At 36.1% G+C, this 20999-nt stretch overlaps 3 protein-coding genes and 1 non-coding gene across 5 annotated transcripts; 2 read left to right on the forward strand and 2 right to left on the reverse strand.

The window, feature by feature from the left end:
• Positions 1 to 1664: 1664 nt before the first annotated feature.
• LOC130508797 (small nucleolar RNA R71) lies at positions 1665 to 1771 on the reverse strand. Its single transcript, XR_008942975.1, has one exon. It is a non-coding gene; the product is annotated as a small nucleolar RNA R71 (small nucleolar RNA).
• An 8338-nt stretch (positions 1772 to 10109) lies between these two features.
• LOC108842611 (uncharacterized) lies at positions 10110 to 11669 on the forward strand. Its single transcript, XM_018615586.2, has 7 exons — positions 10110 to 10467; positions 10556 to 10580; positions 10684 to 10806; positions 10899 to 11065; positions 11136 to 11205; positions 11301 to 11399; positions 11490 to 11669. The coding sequence occupies exons 1-7, from the start codon at positions 10145 to 10147 to the stop codon at positions 11568 to 11570; spliced, it is 888 nt and encodes a 295-aa protein (XP_018471088.1). The 5' UTR covers positions 10110 to 10144; the 3' UTR covers positions 11571 to 11669.
• Positions 11670 to 11893: 224 nt separating this feature from the next.
• Positions 11894 to 13326, reverse strand: LOC108842613 (60S ribosomal protein L13-1). Of its 2 annotated transcripts, none has more exons than XM_018615588.2 (5): positions 13213 to 13326; positions 12822 to 12940; positions 12605 to 12738; positions 12359 to 12517; positions 11894 to 12278 (listed from the first exon to the last, which is right to left on the reverse strand). In XM_018615588.2, the coding sequence occupies exons 2-5, from the start codon at positions 12925 to 12927 to the stop codon at positions 12057 to 12059; spliced, it is 621 nt and encodes a 206-aa protein (XP_018471090.1). In that variant the 5' UTR covers positions 12928 to 12940; positions 13213 to 13326; the 3' UTR covers positions 11894 to 12056. The 2 variants fall into 2 exon arrangements, with proteins under 2 accessions (XP_018471090.1, XP_018471091.1); XM_018615589.2 differs by lacking the exon at positions 13213 to 13326 and adding an exon at positions 13120 to 13140.
• Positions 13327 to 13397: 71 nt separating this feature from the next.
• Positions 13398 to 15518, forward strand: LOC108829625 (peptidyl-tRNA hydrolase, mitochondrial). The gene is made up of 9 exons (XM_018603247.2): positions 13398 to 13487; positions 13570 to 13781; positions 13879 to 13963; positions 14056 to 14123; positions 14475 to 14525; positions 14617 to 14690; positions 14811 to 14869; positions 14960 to 15036; positions 15135 to 15518. The coding sequence occupies exons 2-9, from the start codon at positions 13668 to 13670 to the stop codon at positions 15267 to 15269; spliced, it is 663 nt and encodes a 220-aa protein (XP_018458749.2). The 5' UTR covers positions 13398 to 13487; positions 13570 to 13667; the 3' UTR covers positions 15270 to 15518.
• The last annotated feature ends 5481 nt before the right edge of the window (positions 15519 to 20999 follow it).

Here is a 20999-nt window from a genome sequence, read left to right on the forward strand (position 1 = left end):
GCGACCACCCGGAGCGACCCCTCCTGGTCGCTCCACCCCTTTTTGCTACACGATTTTATGATTTTTCAAGGACCTTTTTGCAATTTCTTATGCACGTTTTTATTCTGAAAAACCTAATGTTTAAGTATGTTGTAGCCACCTTTTGGCAGAGAATCTGGGATTTATTGAAGAACACAAACTCTCTCAAGAAAAACATCTCTTTTGGATTGATTTGTTATTGTTCTTGTGATCTCTCATCTATTTCTCGACATGATTAATCTGAAATCCATCATGGGTTTAAGAGGAATCATGGAGATTAGTGAGTAATCACCTTTTGGATTCATGGGTTAAGGTGATTAAAGGTGATTAGGCTAGTTCTAGGATGTTTTAGGTATAGATCATACTTGTTCCTTGCTAGTAGAGTGATCTTAATGCATCATTTGAGTAGGCCACTCAAAGGGTGATCTCTAGGCATTTCTCACCTGACAGGTGTTTGATGAAATGCATGAGTCAACTCTCCTAGGCTTTTAGTGTACTTTGCCAAAGACATTTCTTGTTAAAGATGCTAAGATAGCTAATAGACTTGTTAGTAATGATTGCTTGCATGTTATTCAACCAAAGACATTTGATGTTTGAGACATGTTAGCAAATGAGCATTCATTTAGACATAGAGCTTGCTTAGAATTGTGTCTAGGCTTAAGGTTGATAGTTTGATTTATCATTTGCATTCCTTAGATCGAAACCTGATCACCCAAGGTCTAAATCCCTATACCCATGAGTTCTCCTTTCCAATAGCTTAAGAGTATCATTTCACTGTTTTGCATTAGCTTTAATCATTAGTTTAGAATTCATCAAATCACTGGTTGCACTTAGATTAGGCAAATACTTGCATTCTCTCTGATTTTAAATCCCTCAGAACTGGTTCGACAACTTATTCATCACTATACTACAACATTTGTCTTAGGAGACTAAAAACTCCTAACATCAAATTGGCGCCGTTGCCAAATTCTGAGTTTGATTTGAACATTGAGATTTAGTCATTTGCTTGAGACTAAGTCATTTTTATTTTTGTAAGTTACTGATTCTCTTCTTCACTCTTTGTGATTTTCAGGTTTATGAACTTGAGGAGCAAAGGTACATCAAACCTTGTTCCAAGAGCCGCAGACATTAGAGTTTTAGAGAGAGAGTGTGCTAGAAAAAGAAGAGAAGAAGAGCAACAAGCTTTACTGCAGACACAGGAAGCTGAGATGGCTGATCCACAAAATCCTCTGAACCCTAATGGAGTAAACAATGTTCCACAAGGGCCTCAACAGCGACCAGCTCGCCCCATTGGCACTTATGACCGCCCCAACATCCACGGTCCTAGACTGGGAATCCGAGCACCGGCTGTGGCTGCTAACAACTTTGAGATCAAGTCAGGGCTGCTTAACTGCATAGAGAACAACAAGTATCATGGTCTGGCTGTGGAGGACCCATTTGATCACTTGGATAAGTTTGACAGCTATTGTGGTATGTCAAAGACTAATGGTGTGTCGGAGGATGCTTTAAAGCTCAAGCTATTCCCCTTCTCTTTGGGGGATAAGGCACGTCAGTGGGAGAAGTCTTTACCAAGTGACTCCATCACTACTTGGGACGACTGCAAAAAGGCATTCTTGGAGAAGTTCTTCTCTACCTCACGAACTGCTAAGTTGAGGAACGAGATCTCCAGCTTCCAACAGAAGAACTTGGAAGGATTCAGTGAAGCTTGGGAGAGATTCAATGGTTACCAAGCTCAGTGCCCACACCATGGTTTTTCCAAGGAGAGCTTGCTGAGCACATTCTACAGAGGTGCTCTTCCTAAGTACAGAGCCAGACTGGATACAACTAGCAATGGGTTCTTTTTGGAGAGAACTGAGGAAGAAGCAGAGACTCTGGTTGACAACATGGTTAAGAGTGATGCAGTCTACAGTGGAGACCATGACAGAAGCAGTAGAGGTAATGACAAACACACAAGGAATAAGATAAAGGCTCTTCAAGAGAAGATTGACACACTCATTGCTGATAAGGCCACGCAAGCGCAGGTGAACTTTGTTGGTAACCCACAACAGGAGATACCTCCTACTGTCATTGAGGTTGAAGGTTTGGAAGGGCAAGAAGAATTGTGTTTCATCAACAGCAATGGTAGATGGTACAAGAAGGAACCCAACTTTCAGTACAACAACTACCAACAGAGACCCTATTCCAACAACCAGCAGAGTGGTTATCAGCCAAGAAACAACCAGCAGAGCAACTATCAGCCTCAGCAAAGCCCCTCTCCTAGTTCCTCTGCCCCTCAAGAGAGCAGCACTGATGCCTTACTGAAATAGATCTTGGAGTCTCAGACTAGAAGTGAGATGCATGTGGGCTATGAGCTGAAGTACCTTCACTCCAAGATTGATGGGAACTACAATGAGCTCAACAACAAATTCTCCCACCTTGCTTCTTCTGTCAAAAATTTGGAGAATCAGCTTGCTTCCATGAGCACCCACCAGAATCGCCAGCCAGGATCTCTACATGGAAAATCTGATAAAAACTCCAAGGAAGCAAAAGCTGTCACACTCAGGAGTGGTAAGCAGTTACCTCCTAGAACCCTCACCAAGGATGCTGAGAAACAAGGTGAGGAGGTAGCCATCAATCTAGATGATGAAGTGGTCATTGTTGATGAGAAGACAAATGATGAGATCTTGGAGAAGATTGAGAAAAATAAGGGTAAAGGAAAAGTTGGAGAAGAGAAGAAGACAACAAAAGATGGTGAATCTGCTGCTCCAGCCGGTGAGAGCTCTTCTGTCCCTCCTCCCTATGAATCCAAGCTTCCATTCCCTGGTAGATTCAAGAAGCAGCTGCTACAGGAGTACAAGGCTTTGTTTGAGAAGCAGATGAGTGAAGCTCAGGTTACAATGCCCATCATTGATGCTTTCATGCTGATTCCTCAATACAGCAAATTCCTGAAAGATTTTGTAGCTGCTAAGAAGAAGGAGATGGAGGGCATGATGGTTCTGAGTCATGAGTGCAATGCCATCGTTCAGAGGCTTGATGCTCCAGAGAAGCTAGAGGATCTAGGATGCTTCACACTACCTTGTGCTCTTAGACCTATGGTATTTGAGAAATGTCTCTGCGATTTGGGAACTAGTGTCAGCTTGATGCCTTTGTCTGTGGCAAAGAAGCTTGGCTTCACTCAATACAAGAAGTGTAGAATCTCTCTGGTGTTGGCTGATCGTTCAGTGAAGTACCCTGTGGGCATCCTAGAGAACCTCCCTGTGAAGATTGGAAGGTATGAGACACCTACAGATTTTGTGGTGCTTGAAATGGGTGAGGAGGCTCAAGACCCATTGATTCTTGGAAGGCCATTCTTAGCTACTGCAGGAGCTATTGTGAATGTGAAAGAAGGCAAGATTGACCTCCATTTGGGCAAGGAGAACATCCTCCACTTTGACATCAAGGAGAAAATGAGGAACCCCACTGTGTTTGGACAAGCCTTCATCATTGAAGAAATGAGTCCTCCTGCTGATGATCACTTTGATGAGCTACCACCTGAGGAAGATGGGGTGTCAACTCCACTTTCTGCACCTACCCCAGCCTGATCCAAAGGAGGCAAAGTCAAGCTAGAGACTTAAAACAAGCTCACTTGGGAGGAAGTCCCATGAGTATCCTTGTATATATTGCATTAGTATTTGCATTTCCATCTTACTGCATAAAACAATAGGAAAATGAAGTTGTGTGCAGGTTTGGAGCAGAAAATTGAACATCAGAGCGAGGGAGAGCAGTCGCTCCAGCTGGGAGAGAAGCCACAACGACCTGCCGCAGCGACCCTACCTGGTCGCTGTGACCTCACCGAGCCGGAGCGGCCAGCCTCAGCGGGTAGCACAGGTCGCTCGTTGTTCCGAGCAAACCTGGAGCGACCCATCACAGCGGGTCCCTTACCTCGCTCCACTCCAGGTAACCTGCAACCCTTGTTTATCCCAGTTTTTCTTTGCATTTTACATTTCCATTAGGTGTCTCCCTCACACAGAGACTGTGTGATTTAAGTGTGGGGGAGGTACCAAGTATTTGATCATGTTTGCTTTGATGATTCTGAGTCTCATGCATTACATTTCACATTCTTATTTGCATAGAAAAACCAAAAAAAATGTTAAAAAAAAATTTGAAAAACACAAAAAGAATCATTTAGTGTATCATTTGCATACTTTAGGATTGAGTCTAGAAGCATATAGGTTGCATTCATTTGCATTGGGAGCTGATTTAAAACGCCTTGTAGAGAGCACTGTCTAGCCTTGTATAGTTCATGCACCTCTCTTGAAAACCTTGTAAGCTTCGTGCCTTGAAAACTCTCTCTGAAACTCAATCTCTTAAGCCAACTACAACTTTGAATTGAACTGAATGAACTTAATTTCTTGCTCATGGTCCCTTGTGTGCTAAGTCATGGATATACACACTAGAGTTGTCACATCTTTTATGCCGATCTTTTTGACAATCTCTAGTGGCTCTCCACTCCCTAAAACCTTCTCCTCCTTTTAAGCATTAATTGTTTGTTGAGTGAGGCCTTTTTCGGAAAGTATTACATGCGCATAATCTTGAGAGTATTGGGAACGACAATGCTCAGTCTTCATTCTTGCTAGATTGCTTACGCTATTGTCTAGCCATAGGTGGGGGGTGAGTGTTGTAAAGTTTGAACTTGAAAATTGAATGGGAATGAATGAACTCTTGTGCTTAATTGTCTTATTGGGAATTGTATAAACCTCTAGCTCAAAGTTGTGAAAGTCTTGGCTCCCAAATAAAAAAAAATAAGAAACCGAAAAAAAAAAACAAAGAAAATGGGGCTAGCAAAGTGAGAATGAGCTTAGAGGTTGTGTTTTAAAAGTTTAAATCCTTCCCTTGATTAAAAGTTCTTGAGATTTTTGGGTGAGAGATGTGAGATGGGTGTAACTTGGGATTTTAATTGTGTCACTTGTATGTTTGAAAAAGGGTAGAACAATGAAGATTGAGCATTGTATGCATTAGTTGATCCCTTTCTTAGATATATTATGTGCAATGTCAAGGCTACTTGTTTTGAGTGTTAAACCTTGAAGATAATGAGTTATGAAACCCTTGATCACTAGAGCGAAAAAGCCTTCCCTTAGCCAAATGACTTGGACCAATTGACCATTTGCATAGAGCTCACTTGTTGTATTGCTTAATGAATGTGAGAGTTGGCTGAATTGAATGTGTGAATGCTTAATGTTGAGTTGAGATAGGCCTTGGGAAGCTAGAGGATAATAAGAGAGAGTGTGCTAGTGCTGAATTCTTATGTTGAAGCAAGTGCTTTTGTGTTTCTCTTGGCTATGAGCTCCCACTTTCAAACCTCTTCTCCTATGAGTCCCAGAAAGTTCACTTGAGGACAAGTAAAGGACTAGTGTGGGGGAGTTGATATCTTGCATATTTGTATTGTTTTAGCCATTCATTCATAGGCATTTGCATCATATAGATTAGGATTTAGACATGTTTAGGTTGTATTTGGCATACATATGTCTCTATCAGGTATTGGAACACCACATGGAGTTCTTGGAGACATTTGGAAGCAATGTGCTCAAAAAGGGGGTGAAAGATGAGCATGGGTGGAGGCCTTCGAGACATCTTCTGTTGTTAATATTTTGTGGAGACGCATGAAATTGAGTTAGCTTTCTAATGGAAGTGGTTTCAAGTCATTTGGAGATGTAACGAAGAAGTTATGATCAATTTACTAGAGACATATCCATCCGGAGCGACCTGACCGGAGCGACCCTGGCTGGCCGCTGTGACTTCACTCCTGGAGCGACCTCGGCGCAGCGACTCACCCAGCCCGCTCGTCTTCTTCGACCAACCCGCAGCGACCACCCGGAGCGACCCCTCCTGGTCGCTCCACCCCTTTTTGCTACACGATTTTATGATTTTTCAAAGACCTTTTTGCAATTTCTTATGCAAGTTTTTACTCTGAAAAACCTAATGTTTAAGTATGTTGTAGCCACCTTTTGGCAGAGAATCTGGGATCTATTGAAGAACACAAACTCTCTCAAGAAAAACATCTCTTTTGGATTGATTTGTTATTGTTCTTGTGATCTCTCATCTATTTCTCTACATGATTAATCTGAAATCCATCATGGGTTTAAGAGGAATCATGGAGATTAGTGAGTAATCACCTTTTGGATTCATGGGTTAGGGTGATTAAGGGTGATTAGGCTAGTTCTCGGATGTTTTAGGTATAGATCATACTTGTTCCTTGCTAGTAGAGTGATCTTAATGCATCATTTGAGTAGGCCACTCAAAGGGTGATCTCTAGGCATTTCTCACCCGACAGGTGTTTGATGAAATGCCTGAGTCAACTCTCCTAGGCTTTTAGTGTACTTTGCCAAAGACATTTGTTGTTAAAGATGCTAAGATAACTAATAGACTTGTTAGTAATGATTGCTTGCATGTTATTCAACCAAAGACATTTGATGTTTGAGACATGTTAGTAAATGAGCATTCATCTAGACATAGAGCTTGCTTAGAATTGTGTCTAGGCTTAAGGTTGATAGTTTGATTTATCATTTGCATTCCTTAGATCGAAACCTTATCACCCAAGGTCTAAATCCTATACCCATGAGTTCTCCTTTCCAATAGCTTAAGAGTATCAATTCACTATTTTGCATTAGCTTTAATCATTAGTTTAGAATTCATCAAATCACTGATTGCACTTAGATTAGGCAAATACTTGCATTCTCTCTGATTTTAAATCCCTCAGAACTGGTTCGACAACTTATTCATCACTATACTACAACATTTGTCTTAGGAGACTAAAAACTCCTAACATCAAAGCCTAACCAAATCTAATAATCAAACATCCAATTTTGTTGTGGATCCATTAAAATGTATCTTGTCGAATTATAGTGTCAGATAAAGTCTGCTCGTAGTAATACAAAATGAAAGAACGAAATTGCGTTTATAGATAAAAATATGACCCTAAATTAACATATTAGATATTTTTTAACAAGAAAATCTGTTTAACTGAACAATTGTATCGTTTTATTACAGATCGTAACATATCATTTCTTATATTTTAAACACACAACTAGATTCTAATCCGCGCTGGGCAGCGTAGATTTTTTTTTTATTTTTAATCAATTATAAATATATTTATATTAAGTTTTATAATTATTTATGGGTAAATAATAAAATGTTACAGATATATTGAATTGTGATGTTTTGTTACATAATATTGTTTGCATGGTGCGTTTTCTTGTGTGCACAAATTTTTAATGTTGTACATAGTGTTTTTTCGTATAATGTTAGATGTTTCGTTTATAATTTAATATTTGATATAAATATGTGATTGTTAATTTATTTTCTTATAAATATATTTATATGTTATTCAATATATATTATTAACATACTATGCGCAAATGCTTTTTGGATATACTTTTAAAATAATAAGTTTGGGGAAAAAGATTAACATAAATTTCAATCAACTTAGAGCCAAGAAACATATATACAAAAATGAGGTGTAAAAACAGTTTCATATCAAATAGATTATAGAAGCAAAGAGGAACCAATCATATACATAGTCGGTGTCTGATCCATGATGTTGATAAGAGAAAAGTATGAATCAACTTTGAGCAGAGTTTAAATATAGTAAAAGAGGTCCAACTGACAGATATTGTATTGGTAATATAGTTTAGATATACAATCGGTTTAGTTACATTTTAATAGAGTAGATAATTCAATAGAACAAAATCCGTTTGATTTACTTATAATTTAGATATGAAGATATAAATCGTGTAACTGATTGTTGGTTTGGTGTTTGGTTGAAGGTATATAACCGATTTTGTTAAGCAAATGAAATAGATATAAAAGCATTCATATAGTAAAAGGTAAATAATTTTATAGATTAATAGTTTATATTAATAAGTCATTCACTTTAGAAAGGTCGTAGAGTTTATATTAATGAGTTTATAAAGGCAATAATATAGTAAATTTTAATAATTCTCTAGAAATAATATGGTAAAAGGTCAATCATATAATACCATTCCTATAATCACTAAAATTAAGGAAATGTATATAATAAGCAAAAGATTAATTATTTCAAAATTGGAAAATAATAAGCAAAAAAACATACGGCTCAGAGCAAGATATATTAATTGAGTTTGTTACATTAATTGATTTTGTTTTACTAAATATAGGAGCGGTTACTAAAGTAATTAAAGAACCAAACACGTAATATTCTATGAACCAAACACTACTATTCTAGAGAAGGTTCAAAATTTAAATGAGAATTTTTATAGTAGATAAATTTAGGATTCTATTTTAATAGAATATACTAGATTTTGATCCGTGCTTTCAAAGCGCGGGTTTATTTTTCTTTAATTTTTTTTAAATTGACAAATATTTAGTAAATGTCATATTATCATATATTTGTTTTTTTATAAAAGACTTAAACTTTTTATCTTTCTTTATCGTGTTTCATTTTAAATGAGTATATCGTGTTTCATTTTAAATGAGTATATCTCTGAGCACAATATCCGGACCCGAAGAACCAACCTGAACCGATCCGAAAATCAGGGTCCCGAACCGATCAGACCCCAGATAAATATCCGAATGAGTTCTAAATTGCTATATCCGAAGAACCGGTCCCGAACCCAACCCGAACCGAGAACTAAATGAGTACCCGAAGATATCTGAAATATGAATATATATCTAAAAACATATGTTATAATTATATTTATGATTATTTTAATATTTTAAATTAATATTATAAGTTAACTATAGTAGTTATTTTTAGTATTTTTGAGTATTTTTAGATAAAATATGATAATTTGGATAAAATTTACCCAAAAGACTGTATAGAATGGATATTTTTGGTTACTTTTGAGTAATTTGGATACAAAAATTTGAACTGAATTGGATACTTTGGTTACTTTGATTATAAATAACTGAACCCGTTTTAGATACTTTGGTTATTTGGTTATTTTTCAGGTTCTTATGCATGAGAACCGAACCCACTCGGACCCGGAAAGACCCAACTCGAACCCGATTCGAAATTTTATAATACCCGAATGGGGTTTAATTTCAAAATCCGAAAAACCCGATACCCGAAAGAACCGATTCGTACCCGAATGAGTACCTGAATGTCCAGGTCTAATGAGTATTTATGTTTAGAAAATTAAACTTTATTTTTAATGAATTAATTAAGTTGGTATAACTCTGATAAATTAATTTTATTATGTGGTTAATTTCTTTTTAATAAAAAATTATATACTTTTAATAAAGATTTATACTTTTCAATGAAAAATTCAATTTTTTATGATGCTTAAATTATATTAAAAAGAAAATAATAATAATTAAGTGATTAATTTTTGTTCACTACACAAAATATTAAGAATGATTGAAAATAAATTATTTGAACTTTGAGAAAAGAAATAAGAATTATATCTGATTTTTTAATCGGCCCAAATGGCCCAAAAGAGATGATGTGGGTAGTGGGCTGGATCCAAAAAAATTACCCATATAGATTTGTTATTAATATTACTTGATTAACCTTAACGAAATATGCAATGTTATTAAAGAAAATAGTATTTTTAGTAAAAAGAAATTAAAGCATTAACGGGATAATTGTTGGTAAAATCCCCCAACTATGTTTATTTAATGTAAAAACCCCTAAACTAAAAATTTATCAGGAACACTGGTAATTATGACCTGAGAGGGTTTAATTCATTAAATAAAATTAGTTTGAGGGTTATTTCATTAAATACTTAGTTTGGAGGTTTTTACCCAAAACAAACTTAGTTGAGGGGTTTTAGTGTTAAAAATCTTAGTAAATAAGTTTAAAAGTTAACGAGAAGTTTTTATAATAGATACAAATATGACTCTGAATTAACAGATTATTTTAACAAGAAAATTTGTTTTAACTGAACAATTGTATTGTTTTATTACAGATCGTAACATATCATTTCTGATATTTTAAACACACAATTTTGATGATAACAGTATTTTGTAAACGAAAAAGAGATTAAAGCATTAACGGGACAATTGATGGTAATTTTAAAAGTGATAGATGTTTGTGAGGCTAAAACAGAGTCCACTAATGAGGCCCAAAAGATGAGCCCTTTTTCCGTATATTCTCTATTTCTCAACGTTGGATTCTTTTCACGGCGGCGAAATGGCGATGCGTCTTTCTTTCCCGACCACGCACCGCCGTATCCCAACGCTCCCGAGCTTCGCCTCTTTCACTCCAAGGAGGCGAAATGTCGCGATGGCGTCGGCAAAGAGAAGTCCCAAGCGACTCAAATACTCGACTCCGCGATTCAGTAAGGAGGGGGAGTTTGTGTCGATAGAGGTGGACCCTTCAGGTGCTGATTCGTGGAAACTAGAACCTGTTATTGAGCTTCTCAAACAAGGAGCCGTTGGTGTTATCCCAACTGATACAGTCTATGCAATAGTTTGTGATTGTAAGAACCACTCCGCTGTAGAACGTCTCCGAAGGTTGTTACTCTTGTTAAAATGAGTGTCGTCTACTTCACTTCTGTAACGATTCTATTACCTTAACACAAACCTCGTGTGGTCTTTGTAGGATTAAAAAGATTGAATCTTCCAAGGTCTGGACCATATTAGCTGCAAAATGGACTTGTACATAGATTGTTTGTGTCTGGACTAACTCTTTATTTATTTATTATTATTTTTTTTTTGCCTATGGTGCAGCCACTTAGTATATTATGCCGTTCCTTAAGGGACATAGACACATATACAATGGGGTTCCCTCGTGGTGATGGTCATGGGCATGCTAACGTTTTTCGTGCTGTCAAGCAGTGCTTGCCTGGACCTGTGAGATACTCAATGACTCTTGTTCTGCTTTTATATATCCAAACAGTTTTCATCTGTCCTATTAACATGATGGATTCTCATGTTTTGTACAGTACACCTTCATTTTGACTGCAAGCAAAGAGTTACCGAAACAATGCGTAGGGTATGGAACGACAAGTGTGAAGTATGCTTCAAGGAAGAACGTGGGTGTACGCATTTCAGATGATGCTCTCTGCCAAGCTATTCTGCTGGCCTTGGATGCCCCTTTGATTTGCACCAGGTTAGTGCCCTTCTTTATCCCATTGTGTCTGTATAGACTGGTAATTAATATGTAAAATGATTAATGACAGTGTGAAGGGGGCAAAAGAAAATGAATGGATGATTGATCCAACCGCAATTGGTGACATATATGGACCAGAGGTACATACAATATAACTGCTCTCTCTCTCTATTTCACTAAAGAAGAAGCTCTTTGCTTGCTCTGTTCTCTCAGTTTCAGTTTTCTTTTTCTATAGGGTCTGGATTTTGTGGTAGATGGAGGTGTGCGAGTGGCAGAACCATCAACTATTGTTGATATGACAGGACCATATCCCAAGGTCATACGTGAAGGCAAGGTAAAAATAAAATAGATAGTTAAAACATTCAGTGTCATACTGCTTTCAACCATCCAAGAAGAGCTTAACGTCTTATGTGCTTTTTTACAGGGACCTATATTGCCATGGATGGTGGTTGAAGACGATGACGACTCTCTCCTGCGCCAAGACCTTATCGCTTCTGGAACTTGAAAAAAAAAAAAAACAATACAGAGACTCCTTTGTTTTGCATCTAGACCCATGTAGCTAAGCTGTATGAGATTATGTGAATACAAACTTTACGAATGTGAATCCAATGTCCATACAATACAAGTTGTGTCCACGCAAATGATTGATAAAAGATGTCATGATTCTTCAATCTTAAGGCTTAGGTTGACCCATGACATGTTTCAGAGAAAGAGGTTCCGAGTCAAGCAAGTAGCAGCAAAACTTTTAAGGACAAGAAAGTCTGCTCCACAAAGAGAGATTAAAAAAATGAGAAGATGTAGAATGCCTAACCAAAGGATGTATCAAAATGTTGTAACTAAAGAAAGACTTTTTGAAAGATAATGTAGAAGGATGTTTTCCATAAATCCAGATAAGTAATTGCAAAAATCTGAAGAAAAAACCAGTCTGATACACAAAAACTGAGATTCAAACGATGACAAGATAAAAAGAGTTTCTTGTAAGGGAGTTCTCTCACTTCTTCTCTTCCTTCTCAGCATCAGCAGCTCTCTTGGCTCTAGCACCGGCGTGTCTCTTGTTTGTGCGCTCTAGACGGATCTTGTCATAAGCCTTGAACGATTTCATCTCAGCGGTAAGCTTCACAAGCTCCGTTGCTTGCTTCTCACGGACTATTGGCATGTAGTCTCCTTGGACTTGAGTGGCATTGGCCAACTCTTCTGCAGTAGAGTCACCAGCCTGACACAGTAACAAAAAAAACCATGAGCACAGATCTGAAGTCCAATCTAAAGAACTGTTGTCACAAAGTAAATAAATACCTTGACCTTCCTGGCACGACGAGGGAAGATGACCAACTTAGCCTTGTAGGTTTTGAGCCTCTGGACATTGGACTGAAGACCCTCGAGAGATCTGTTCTTGCGACGATGATCAACAGAAATACCGATGGTTGGTGCCAACTTCTTGGGGATTCCAGCAGACTGAAGACAAACAGAGAAGTAAACATTAACAAACAAATATCTCACAAGAAACAGAAACATAAAATAACAAAAAAAAAAAGAAAATACCTTGAGCTCTTCAAGAGTGAAACCTTTACCGGTTCGGACTTTCATGTTGTACTTGAGAGTCTGACCATGCACAACAGGGCGGAGAGGTCCAGCAGTAGGACGGGGGAAGATCTTCACAGCCTTCTTTTGTCTCGCTGAGTAAAAAAAAAAACACAAAAAATTTCATAAAAGGTCCAAGATGAAATAAAGAGACTACAGAGAAGATTTGAATACTAACCAACTCTTCTCCTTGTTTTCCTGGCAGGCTGGTTGAACCAAGTCTTGACATAGTTCTGCCAGTGCTTCTTGAAGTGACCGTTGGGGATGACATTGTTGTGCTTCATTTCTTCACCTCAGCTGCAAAGCAAATTAGTAAATCATCAGCAAGAGTTAGAGAATCATAAATATTCAAAACAAAGAATTAAGCAGGTCAATTGAAATCGTATATTGTAACTTCACACTGCAAAGCTAAGCAGTGAGCAACCAATCTTAAATCTACGCTAGACGGATACTTAAGACTGAAATTGAGAGAACACCGATCAATGCGATGTCACGGCTGCGTAACTCTAGAGATATATATAGGTCTTAACGACAATTATAAATTCACATTGAAGAAGAAGAGTACTTACATGAATGTCACAGAGAAAGGCTTGCGGCTAGACGATTGAAATGACTTACGGTTTGTTTGATGATTGATTATAAATAATACTAAAACCCTAATAGCTAGCTGTTGGGCCTTTCCCTCAACGGGCCGAACTGACTTAAAATACCCATTAAAGTAAAGAAAGCCTTTTTGGGTTCAATTTTAAGCCCGAGAAAACCGAACACGTAAACCACCATTCTTTTCTCTTTGGTTCCTCCTCTCCCCTCTGCGACTCGCTGAACCAATGGAACAACAACAATGGTATGTTCATCGTTTTTCATCTCTATGGTTATCCAATCAAATTTACAAGTATTTAAACACTAATTTTGGCTCTCTTTTTCAGATTTGCTTGCTCTGTTGGAAATAAAAAGGTTTAGGGGATTTATACTTGGAACAAGTATTTCAACTCTGATTGGCGCGTGGGCCCATCCTTGAGCTATAATGATGCTTAGTAGTAGGTTGTCAAGGCGTTGCTACTGCACTTGTGTTCATCAGCCATGGCTGTTTCTCGGACTGGGAAATCCTGGCGACAAATACAATGGCACTAGACACAATGTATTATACCCTAAAAACAATTTTATTTTGTAGTGATTTAAACAACTTGGATCTAGTTGTGTTGATATGATTCTCAAGTATTCTGGTCACGTTGCAGATTGGGTTCGAGATGATTGATGTCTTTGCTGAGTCAGTTGGGATTCAGATGAACCTGCTTAATTTCAAGGCTATAATGGGACAAGGTATCTGTAACATCTAGTATGAAACAATAACTGTGTTAGTTTTGATGTTTGCAATTATTAAGGATGGGCGTCTGTCTAATTTTTTGTGTTAGGTCTCGTTGGCGATGTCCCTGTTATCCTGGCAAAGCCTCAAACCTACATGAACTTGAGCGGTGAATCAGTTATTATTGCTTCTCCTATTATTCCTAGTTTCATGCTTTAAAACTAGGCAGATCAAATTTGTGAGATCCAGGTTGACTGTAGTAAAGTAGATGAGCCTGAATGATTCGTGATTCTTTTAAACTGGTCTCTCTTGTACCAAACATATTCTTGAACATCATCTATGTGTGGTTTATCCATTTATATTTAAACCAAGGTTAGCTTTGCGATGACATGTTAAAGGTCTGATGAGAAGCTTTCATGTGTTTTAGTTATGGTAGTAAATATTATAGTGTTGAAAGAGATGTATGGTCATAAGAATCTATTTGATTTTGTTACTAACTGCACTGCACCCTCTCCTGAAACTGATCAGAGTGGACCTCTCGCGGCTTATTACAAGTTACCTCTCAATCGTGTGCTTGTGGTAAAAAATCCTATTTCTCTTTCTGGCTCTCAAGGTCATGTTAAGCAGAAGACACTTAGTTTCATTGTAACTCTGGGACTTTGTGGTGTAGGTACATGATGACACACAATTGCCATGTGGTGTTCTTCGCCTTCAAGAAAAAGGAGGTCATGGATGTCACAACGGGTATGTGTGTCCCTTTTTTCTCTCTGGTCCTGTGTAGTAACATAGAGTTTATCAATAACTCTATAAACTTAGACCGTAGTATATACTTGCTTGGGTTATCATTCCTTGTCTTCTTCTCAGGTTAAAGTCAGTAATGCACCATTTCCGAGGCAACAAGGAATTTGCAAGGCTACGAATCGGTTAGTTTTGGACCCTCTGTTTTTTGTAACTTAGAATCTTCTCTCCATCATGAAGATCTTAGTTTCTAAATCGATCTACTAATGCCTAAGGGATTGGGAAGCCTCCGGGACAAATGGATCCAAAGGCGTTCTTGTTGCAGAAGTTCAGCATGCTAGCTCGTGAACGGGTAAAAGTCTTTTTTTTTTAGCCATTTAAAAACGTTGTGGTTTAAAATCAAACACACTAGGAAATGACTCTGTGCATCTCTGTCTGTGTGTGGGAAAGATTGATGGAGCTTTAGTAGAAGGTGTGGAAGCTCTGAAGCTGGTCTTGTCTAAAGACTTTGGAGAAAGCTGGAGGTTGTTCAACGTGGAACAGAAGTACAAACACTTAAGGCAACACACAATAATTGCACCTTAGAGACCAAATTGCTCTCCTCCCAATCCAGTGTAGCTTTACTGATAAGAATAGAATATAGATGAGATATGATTTTAGAATCAAAACAAAACAACGATCATTTGAAAATGACTTGAGAGGACGAAAGTACTCTGTTGTAATCCTCTCTCTTCCCATGTTTTCAAGTTCTTAAGATCAGTATCAGTAGCAATTACAACTTCAAGTACGAATTATACTTTTTCTTGATTACCAAAGCTGACTTTTTCCCGTCCACTCTTCTTTGGTTTTCAATTTCAATCCTGCTTCCTTGTTCATTTCTTACATCATCTTCTTTCACAACTGCGGTTCTAGTTGGGTGTACTAATGTCTAATGGTATGAACTTGCTTGGTTTAAAGATTGCATAGCCCTATGATAATGAAGATGATGATGGTATTATTATAACTTTGTATGAGTCTCGAACCTGTTCATGTAGTTGTTGCCCTCTTCTAGAATGTGTTTAGTTGTCTTGGCTACTGCTGGTCTAAAGAATACACGAGAGAGCATGATTGGTTGTTCTGGTAAGTAAGATCAGTGAGAAAGAACGGTTTAAGGTTTTGCTATAAAAGTTCTAACACTAACGAACCGATCCAGTTGAATCTGATTAGTTCCGGTTTGCTAATTAGATTAAAGAACGGTTTAAGGTTCTTGCATCTCTTCTAGTTTTTCTTATGTTTTTGCCCCTGGCGATGGGTTATACAAGAAGCAGTTTATCTTGGTGGATTTTGTTGAATCATGTTTGTTTTTCTTAGTCAAAGTTGGTCATGCTACTACTTTAGTCCTCCTTGAGCTTCCTTGAGTTCTACAAAGTGAATTACATTAACTTCTTCTATTTTTATATATGATAGATTCTTTTTTTTCTTCCTTTGACCTTAGTGTCTCAAGTTCAAGACAGACCAAGTGCAAGAAGCAAAGAAGATGGAGAAACTCAATAACATTTTCTTCACCCTCATGTCCCGAGGACCTGACTGTAAACATCATTTCTTTTCTTTCATCTTCATTTTTTTGTGTAATGTGCTATGATGTTCTACTCGTCACTCAACGTTGAGGTTATTGCTGATATATTTATATATTTATGCAGTTGATCTTTCTGAAGTCAACGGAAAAGAACAGATGGAAACACAGCCTCTGAAGAAAGGAAGAGGAAGGAAACAATAAACTCTTTTTTTGAATGAATTTTAAATTTATCCAAAAAAGTCATGTTACATCTGTGTGTAGACCAGTTTAATACTCAAAACATCAACTAAAAGAACTCAAAAAAGATTCCCAACTACACTCTAGTTTGGAACCAATACCGAAGAACATCCTCCATGTCTTTCTTTCCCTTCAATTTAACCAGGCTCAGCTTGTTTCTGATCCCCTTATTAGTAAGCTTAATGAGCGTATTAATATGCATCGCCTTCTCCCCATGCTTTACTCTGTTTTCTCCCTCCATATAGCATAAGTAGCCGCATGGAAAGTATATCTCAAACAGAACAATGACTTCCTATTAAGGTTACCTTCCGAGACTTTCTTAACAATCGATTCCCAATCCTCCGAATAGGTGCTTCCAAGAATACCTCTAACTAGAGAGCTCCACAGCTGAGCAGAGTATGCGCATTTGAAAAATAAATGATCACGGGACTCAGCATCATTTTTACAGAACACACAATTGACATCAACTCCCTGACTCTATCGCACGACCCTGTCCATCGTTGAAAGCCTATTTTGCATAGCTAGCAATACAATAAAGGTGAATCTTGGGGTTGCCATCGAGAACCAAACACCACGCGACCATTTCAACTGCATACTATTAGTTCTCAAATTAAACCAAGTCTCCTTGGTAGAGAAACTTGATTTATATCGCGACTTTCCTCTCCACAAGCTCACATCATCACTCTCACTGCACAGCTTCACTCTTACTGAGTCCAAATTTTCCTCCACCACATTCAAAATCTCAGTACGGTGCCTTTTTCTACGTCTAAAACTCCAAGCCGCTTCCGCTAGAGTTGCTTCTTTCCTTATTACCATATCTATTAAACTTCTATCACCCAATAAACTCTCATCAAACTCTCTTTTTTTTTCTTGGTATCAAGATTTTGTTCCTTTTTTTTATAGATGAGGATTCTGATGGTAGGATTATCAAATGTTTGTTATAAGGTTTGGACCTCAAAAATACAACTTTCATCGGTTATTCCTTATCGTGTAATCTCTGTTAAGCTAGATGGGATTCACACTTAAAATCAATTGGTGATTAGTGAAGTGGTTCATCTATCTTATATATTACTAAGGATCTCTTCCAATACCCGATGTGGGACCTTTGTCCCTAATACGCCCCTTCGAGATGATGGCTCTGAGCATCAATCTCGGAATGTTCGGGCAAAGATCAATGCGCCAACTTTGGGCTGGATCGATGATGGATCGGGTTGGATTATTTGGATCGGGCTCTGATACCATGTTAAGCTAGATGGGCTTCGCACTTAAAACCAATTGGTGATTAGTGGAGTGTCTCATCTATCTTATATATTACTAAGAATCTCTTCCAATACCCGATGTGGGACCTTTGTCCCTAATAATCTCAACATCCTAAATAGTTATATTTAAATTGGTTTCACACAGTTTGATTGATATTTTGATTACCAGGTTTTAGACTTCAACAGTTTTTTTATTTAATTTAATTCATAGTTCTCGTTTTATGTAATGTGGAAATTATTAACTGGCCTTTTCAGTGCCATTTGTTACATTTTTTCTATATCTGGTTCACATCTTTGAATTAGTTCATTTATTTGAAATTTTGCAAAACTCTATATTTGAAGTTTCAAAGTGTTCCTCTCCAAAAGCAAAACTTCAAACCTAACTTCTAAACAATTTGTATTTTATTCTATGGTCTTTGTATTTATCATAATTAATATAAATCCATAGAATTTTTATAAATAACTAACAAATATATAAAAATATTACAGAAATATTAATTAATAAAATCTTGCACTAAAAGATAAAATTTTAAATAGAAATATATAATCTTGACAATAATTTTATGAAATAATGTGATATTTTGTTTGTAGTTTAATATTTAATTATGCATTTTTATTTATAATTTTATTTTAAAACTAATATTAGACAACAAGAATATTACAAAAGAAACTTAATATTTTTTAAAAGGGTACATGAAGACATAATTATTATACAATGTGGTATTTTTTTGTAGTTTGATATTTGATTATGTATAATAATTATTTCTTCACGTACCTTTTAAAAATTGTTTTTAAGTTTCTTTTGTAATATTCTTGTTGTCTAATTACAATTTTAAAATATTATATATTTTATTTTAAATTTTAAATTTAATTTTATGACTTAAACTTGAATTTATAAAAACAAATCTGAAACAATTATGAGATATAAAAACTTTAAGGATTAAAATGATAGCCAAAAAATAATTAAGAATCATAAATATGATATGTAATTAATTATAAGGACCAAATTGCAAATAAAAAGATGAAACTTTAAATTTGAAGTTTTGTGGAGTGAAACTTCAAATATGAAGATTCACTCCACAACACTCTAAATTTGAAGTTTTGAAATATCTTTTTGTAGAGTAAAAAACTATATATTTGAAGTTATAAAGTTTCTTTTGGAAATGCTCTTAGATACCTTATGTTTAAAAGAACATTTGAGAAATCGCTTAAGCTATCACAGTTTTAATACTATTTTCATAATTAAAAACTATAAAAAATAGTATTTTACTTTTACATTATTTATTTAAATAATTATTTATATTTATATATCTACAAAATAAGAGTGGAAAATTCTTTTGCCTATTTAATGAAATCTCAAACTCTAATTTAGGTATTTATGAAAATATGTCTATAATGAAGTAAATATGAATAGTGTTACAAAAAATGAGGTCAAAGTAGGATTCTCCTTTTTATATTTGACCACTATATATTTATTTTAAACACGTCTTTTATAAAACGGTAATCATATTTAAAGTCATATCGTTATTTGAATTCAAACAAAATACTTTAAAAACTAATTTGGATATGAATATAACATTTCCAGAATTGATTTTTTCTTTCCAAAATCTCTCTCTTTTGCTTAAATATTATTCCTTGGTAATTTAATCAGATAATAAAGATAATAAAAGTTGGATTTTTAGAGGATTGAAACTTGTGCATCACTCAAAAAAAAAAAAAAAAAATCTGGATGTACAGTTTAGTTTCCACAGCTTTATGGTTGCCCAGTCATTATGTTGATATATCTGTATGGTTGTTCGTTTCTTTCTCAGGATGCAATATTCAATTGCTAGCACAAGATGTTGCAACCAAATTTACCACGTCTATTATGTGACGTCAGATACATAGCAAAAAGGTCATGTAAGTTTATCAACCCCACATAGGTGAATAAGCCATCGTTATTTCCGCACATTGCAGTAAAACCACAACTAAGAGCCCTCTAACCATTGAGTAGTAGGTCCCAAAATCCAAAAATGAAAGAAGAAGAGGTGAGGGGAGAAGTTCACTCCACCACGCCACTCCACCTATAAAAAGAGACATATTAAGAGAAGGGAAGACCAGCCAAGTGAGAATGCAGTAACATGTTCAAATATTCCCAAAGCTACCTAAAAAGGAGATTAAGAGGAGAGTTCCAACTCTATTCTCTTTGTTTCCTATACTTAGTCAAACATCAATCTTGAGATGAATTTTCTCACCGAAGCCCTCATACACATCTCGAATTGTTAATCCTAATCAATCAATGTTTGACTTGGCCTTTCAGTGTTTTGGGGGGTGGGGGAGGATGAACTCTTCTTTTCTCTTTAAAAACTCTAGTGCCGTTTGTTCTAGGCTAGTTTGTTCCATGTGCATAATAAACGTATACTAAATCGATATAGGAAGGTGAGCTCAAAACCTTCTGGAATAGGGCATCTCCTCATCTCTCCATAAGTGCACATCTATCAAACTTCCGCTTACCAATCATAAACACAAAATTTTCTACGTATAAAACAACCCTCGAAGTTATCCCCAAAGCAATGTTATATAGTGTATACCATCACCAAAACTATAGAATTTTATTTAGCACCGATATTTATATTCATATATATTTGAAATCAAAATTGCATAATTGCATTTTAACAGAAAAATTGACGGGTCAATGTTTTACCGGGAAACTCGCGTAGGCTAATTTTGCTGTTGGGAGTACAAAATACAGGTCACGATAAAATTACGGAGTTTGTGCCATAATTTTAGATTCAGAGCTGAGATTACTCAATATCACATTTTGACATTATAATTTCAAATTCGTGTTCTGACGCCAATATTGAATACTTTTGTGGTAGCACCAATATTGCGTAAGCCACCTAAGTCGCATTTCAGACAGTTTTTTTTTTCTTTGAAAAGGGGATTTCAGACAGTTGAAACGAGATTTAAGTTTCCTTTTAGTTTATACTCTAATTCATACAGTTATACAATTTTATTAACTAATTTTCAACAATTTTCTAATGAGAAATATAATCCACAAGTAAAAACTTTTCTAATTTTGTTTGATAAAGTCATCTTCTCAAAATTACTAGGACAGTTTTTAAAAATCATATTTTAGGACTTCAATGATAAAAAGAACTTATGTTTTATAGTTTACATTGGTGATTGTAAAAAGAAATTTTCTTTAAACTTTTTCAAAAAAAGATTGTAAAAAGAAATGATGTAATGATAAAGATGAGTGAATTCTGATTTTTCTTTTTCTGA

This window comes from Raphanus sativus, chromosome 2, assembly GCF_000801105.2.
Source record: "Raphanus sativus cultivar WK10039 chromosome 2, ASM80110v3, whole genome shotgun sequence".
Classification (NCBI taxonomy): domain Eukaryota; kingdom Viridiplantae; phylum Streptophyta; class Magnoliopsida; order Brassicales; family Brassicaceae; genus Raphanus; species Raphanus sativus.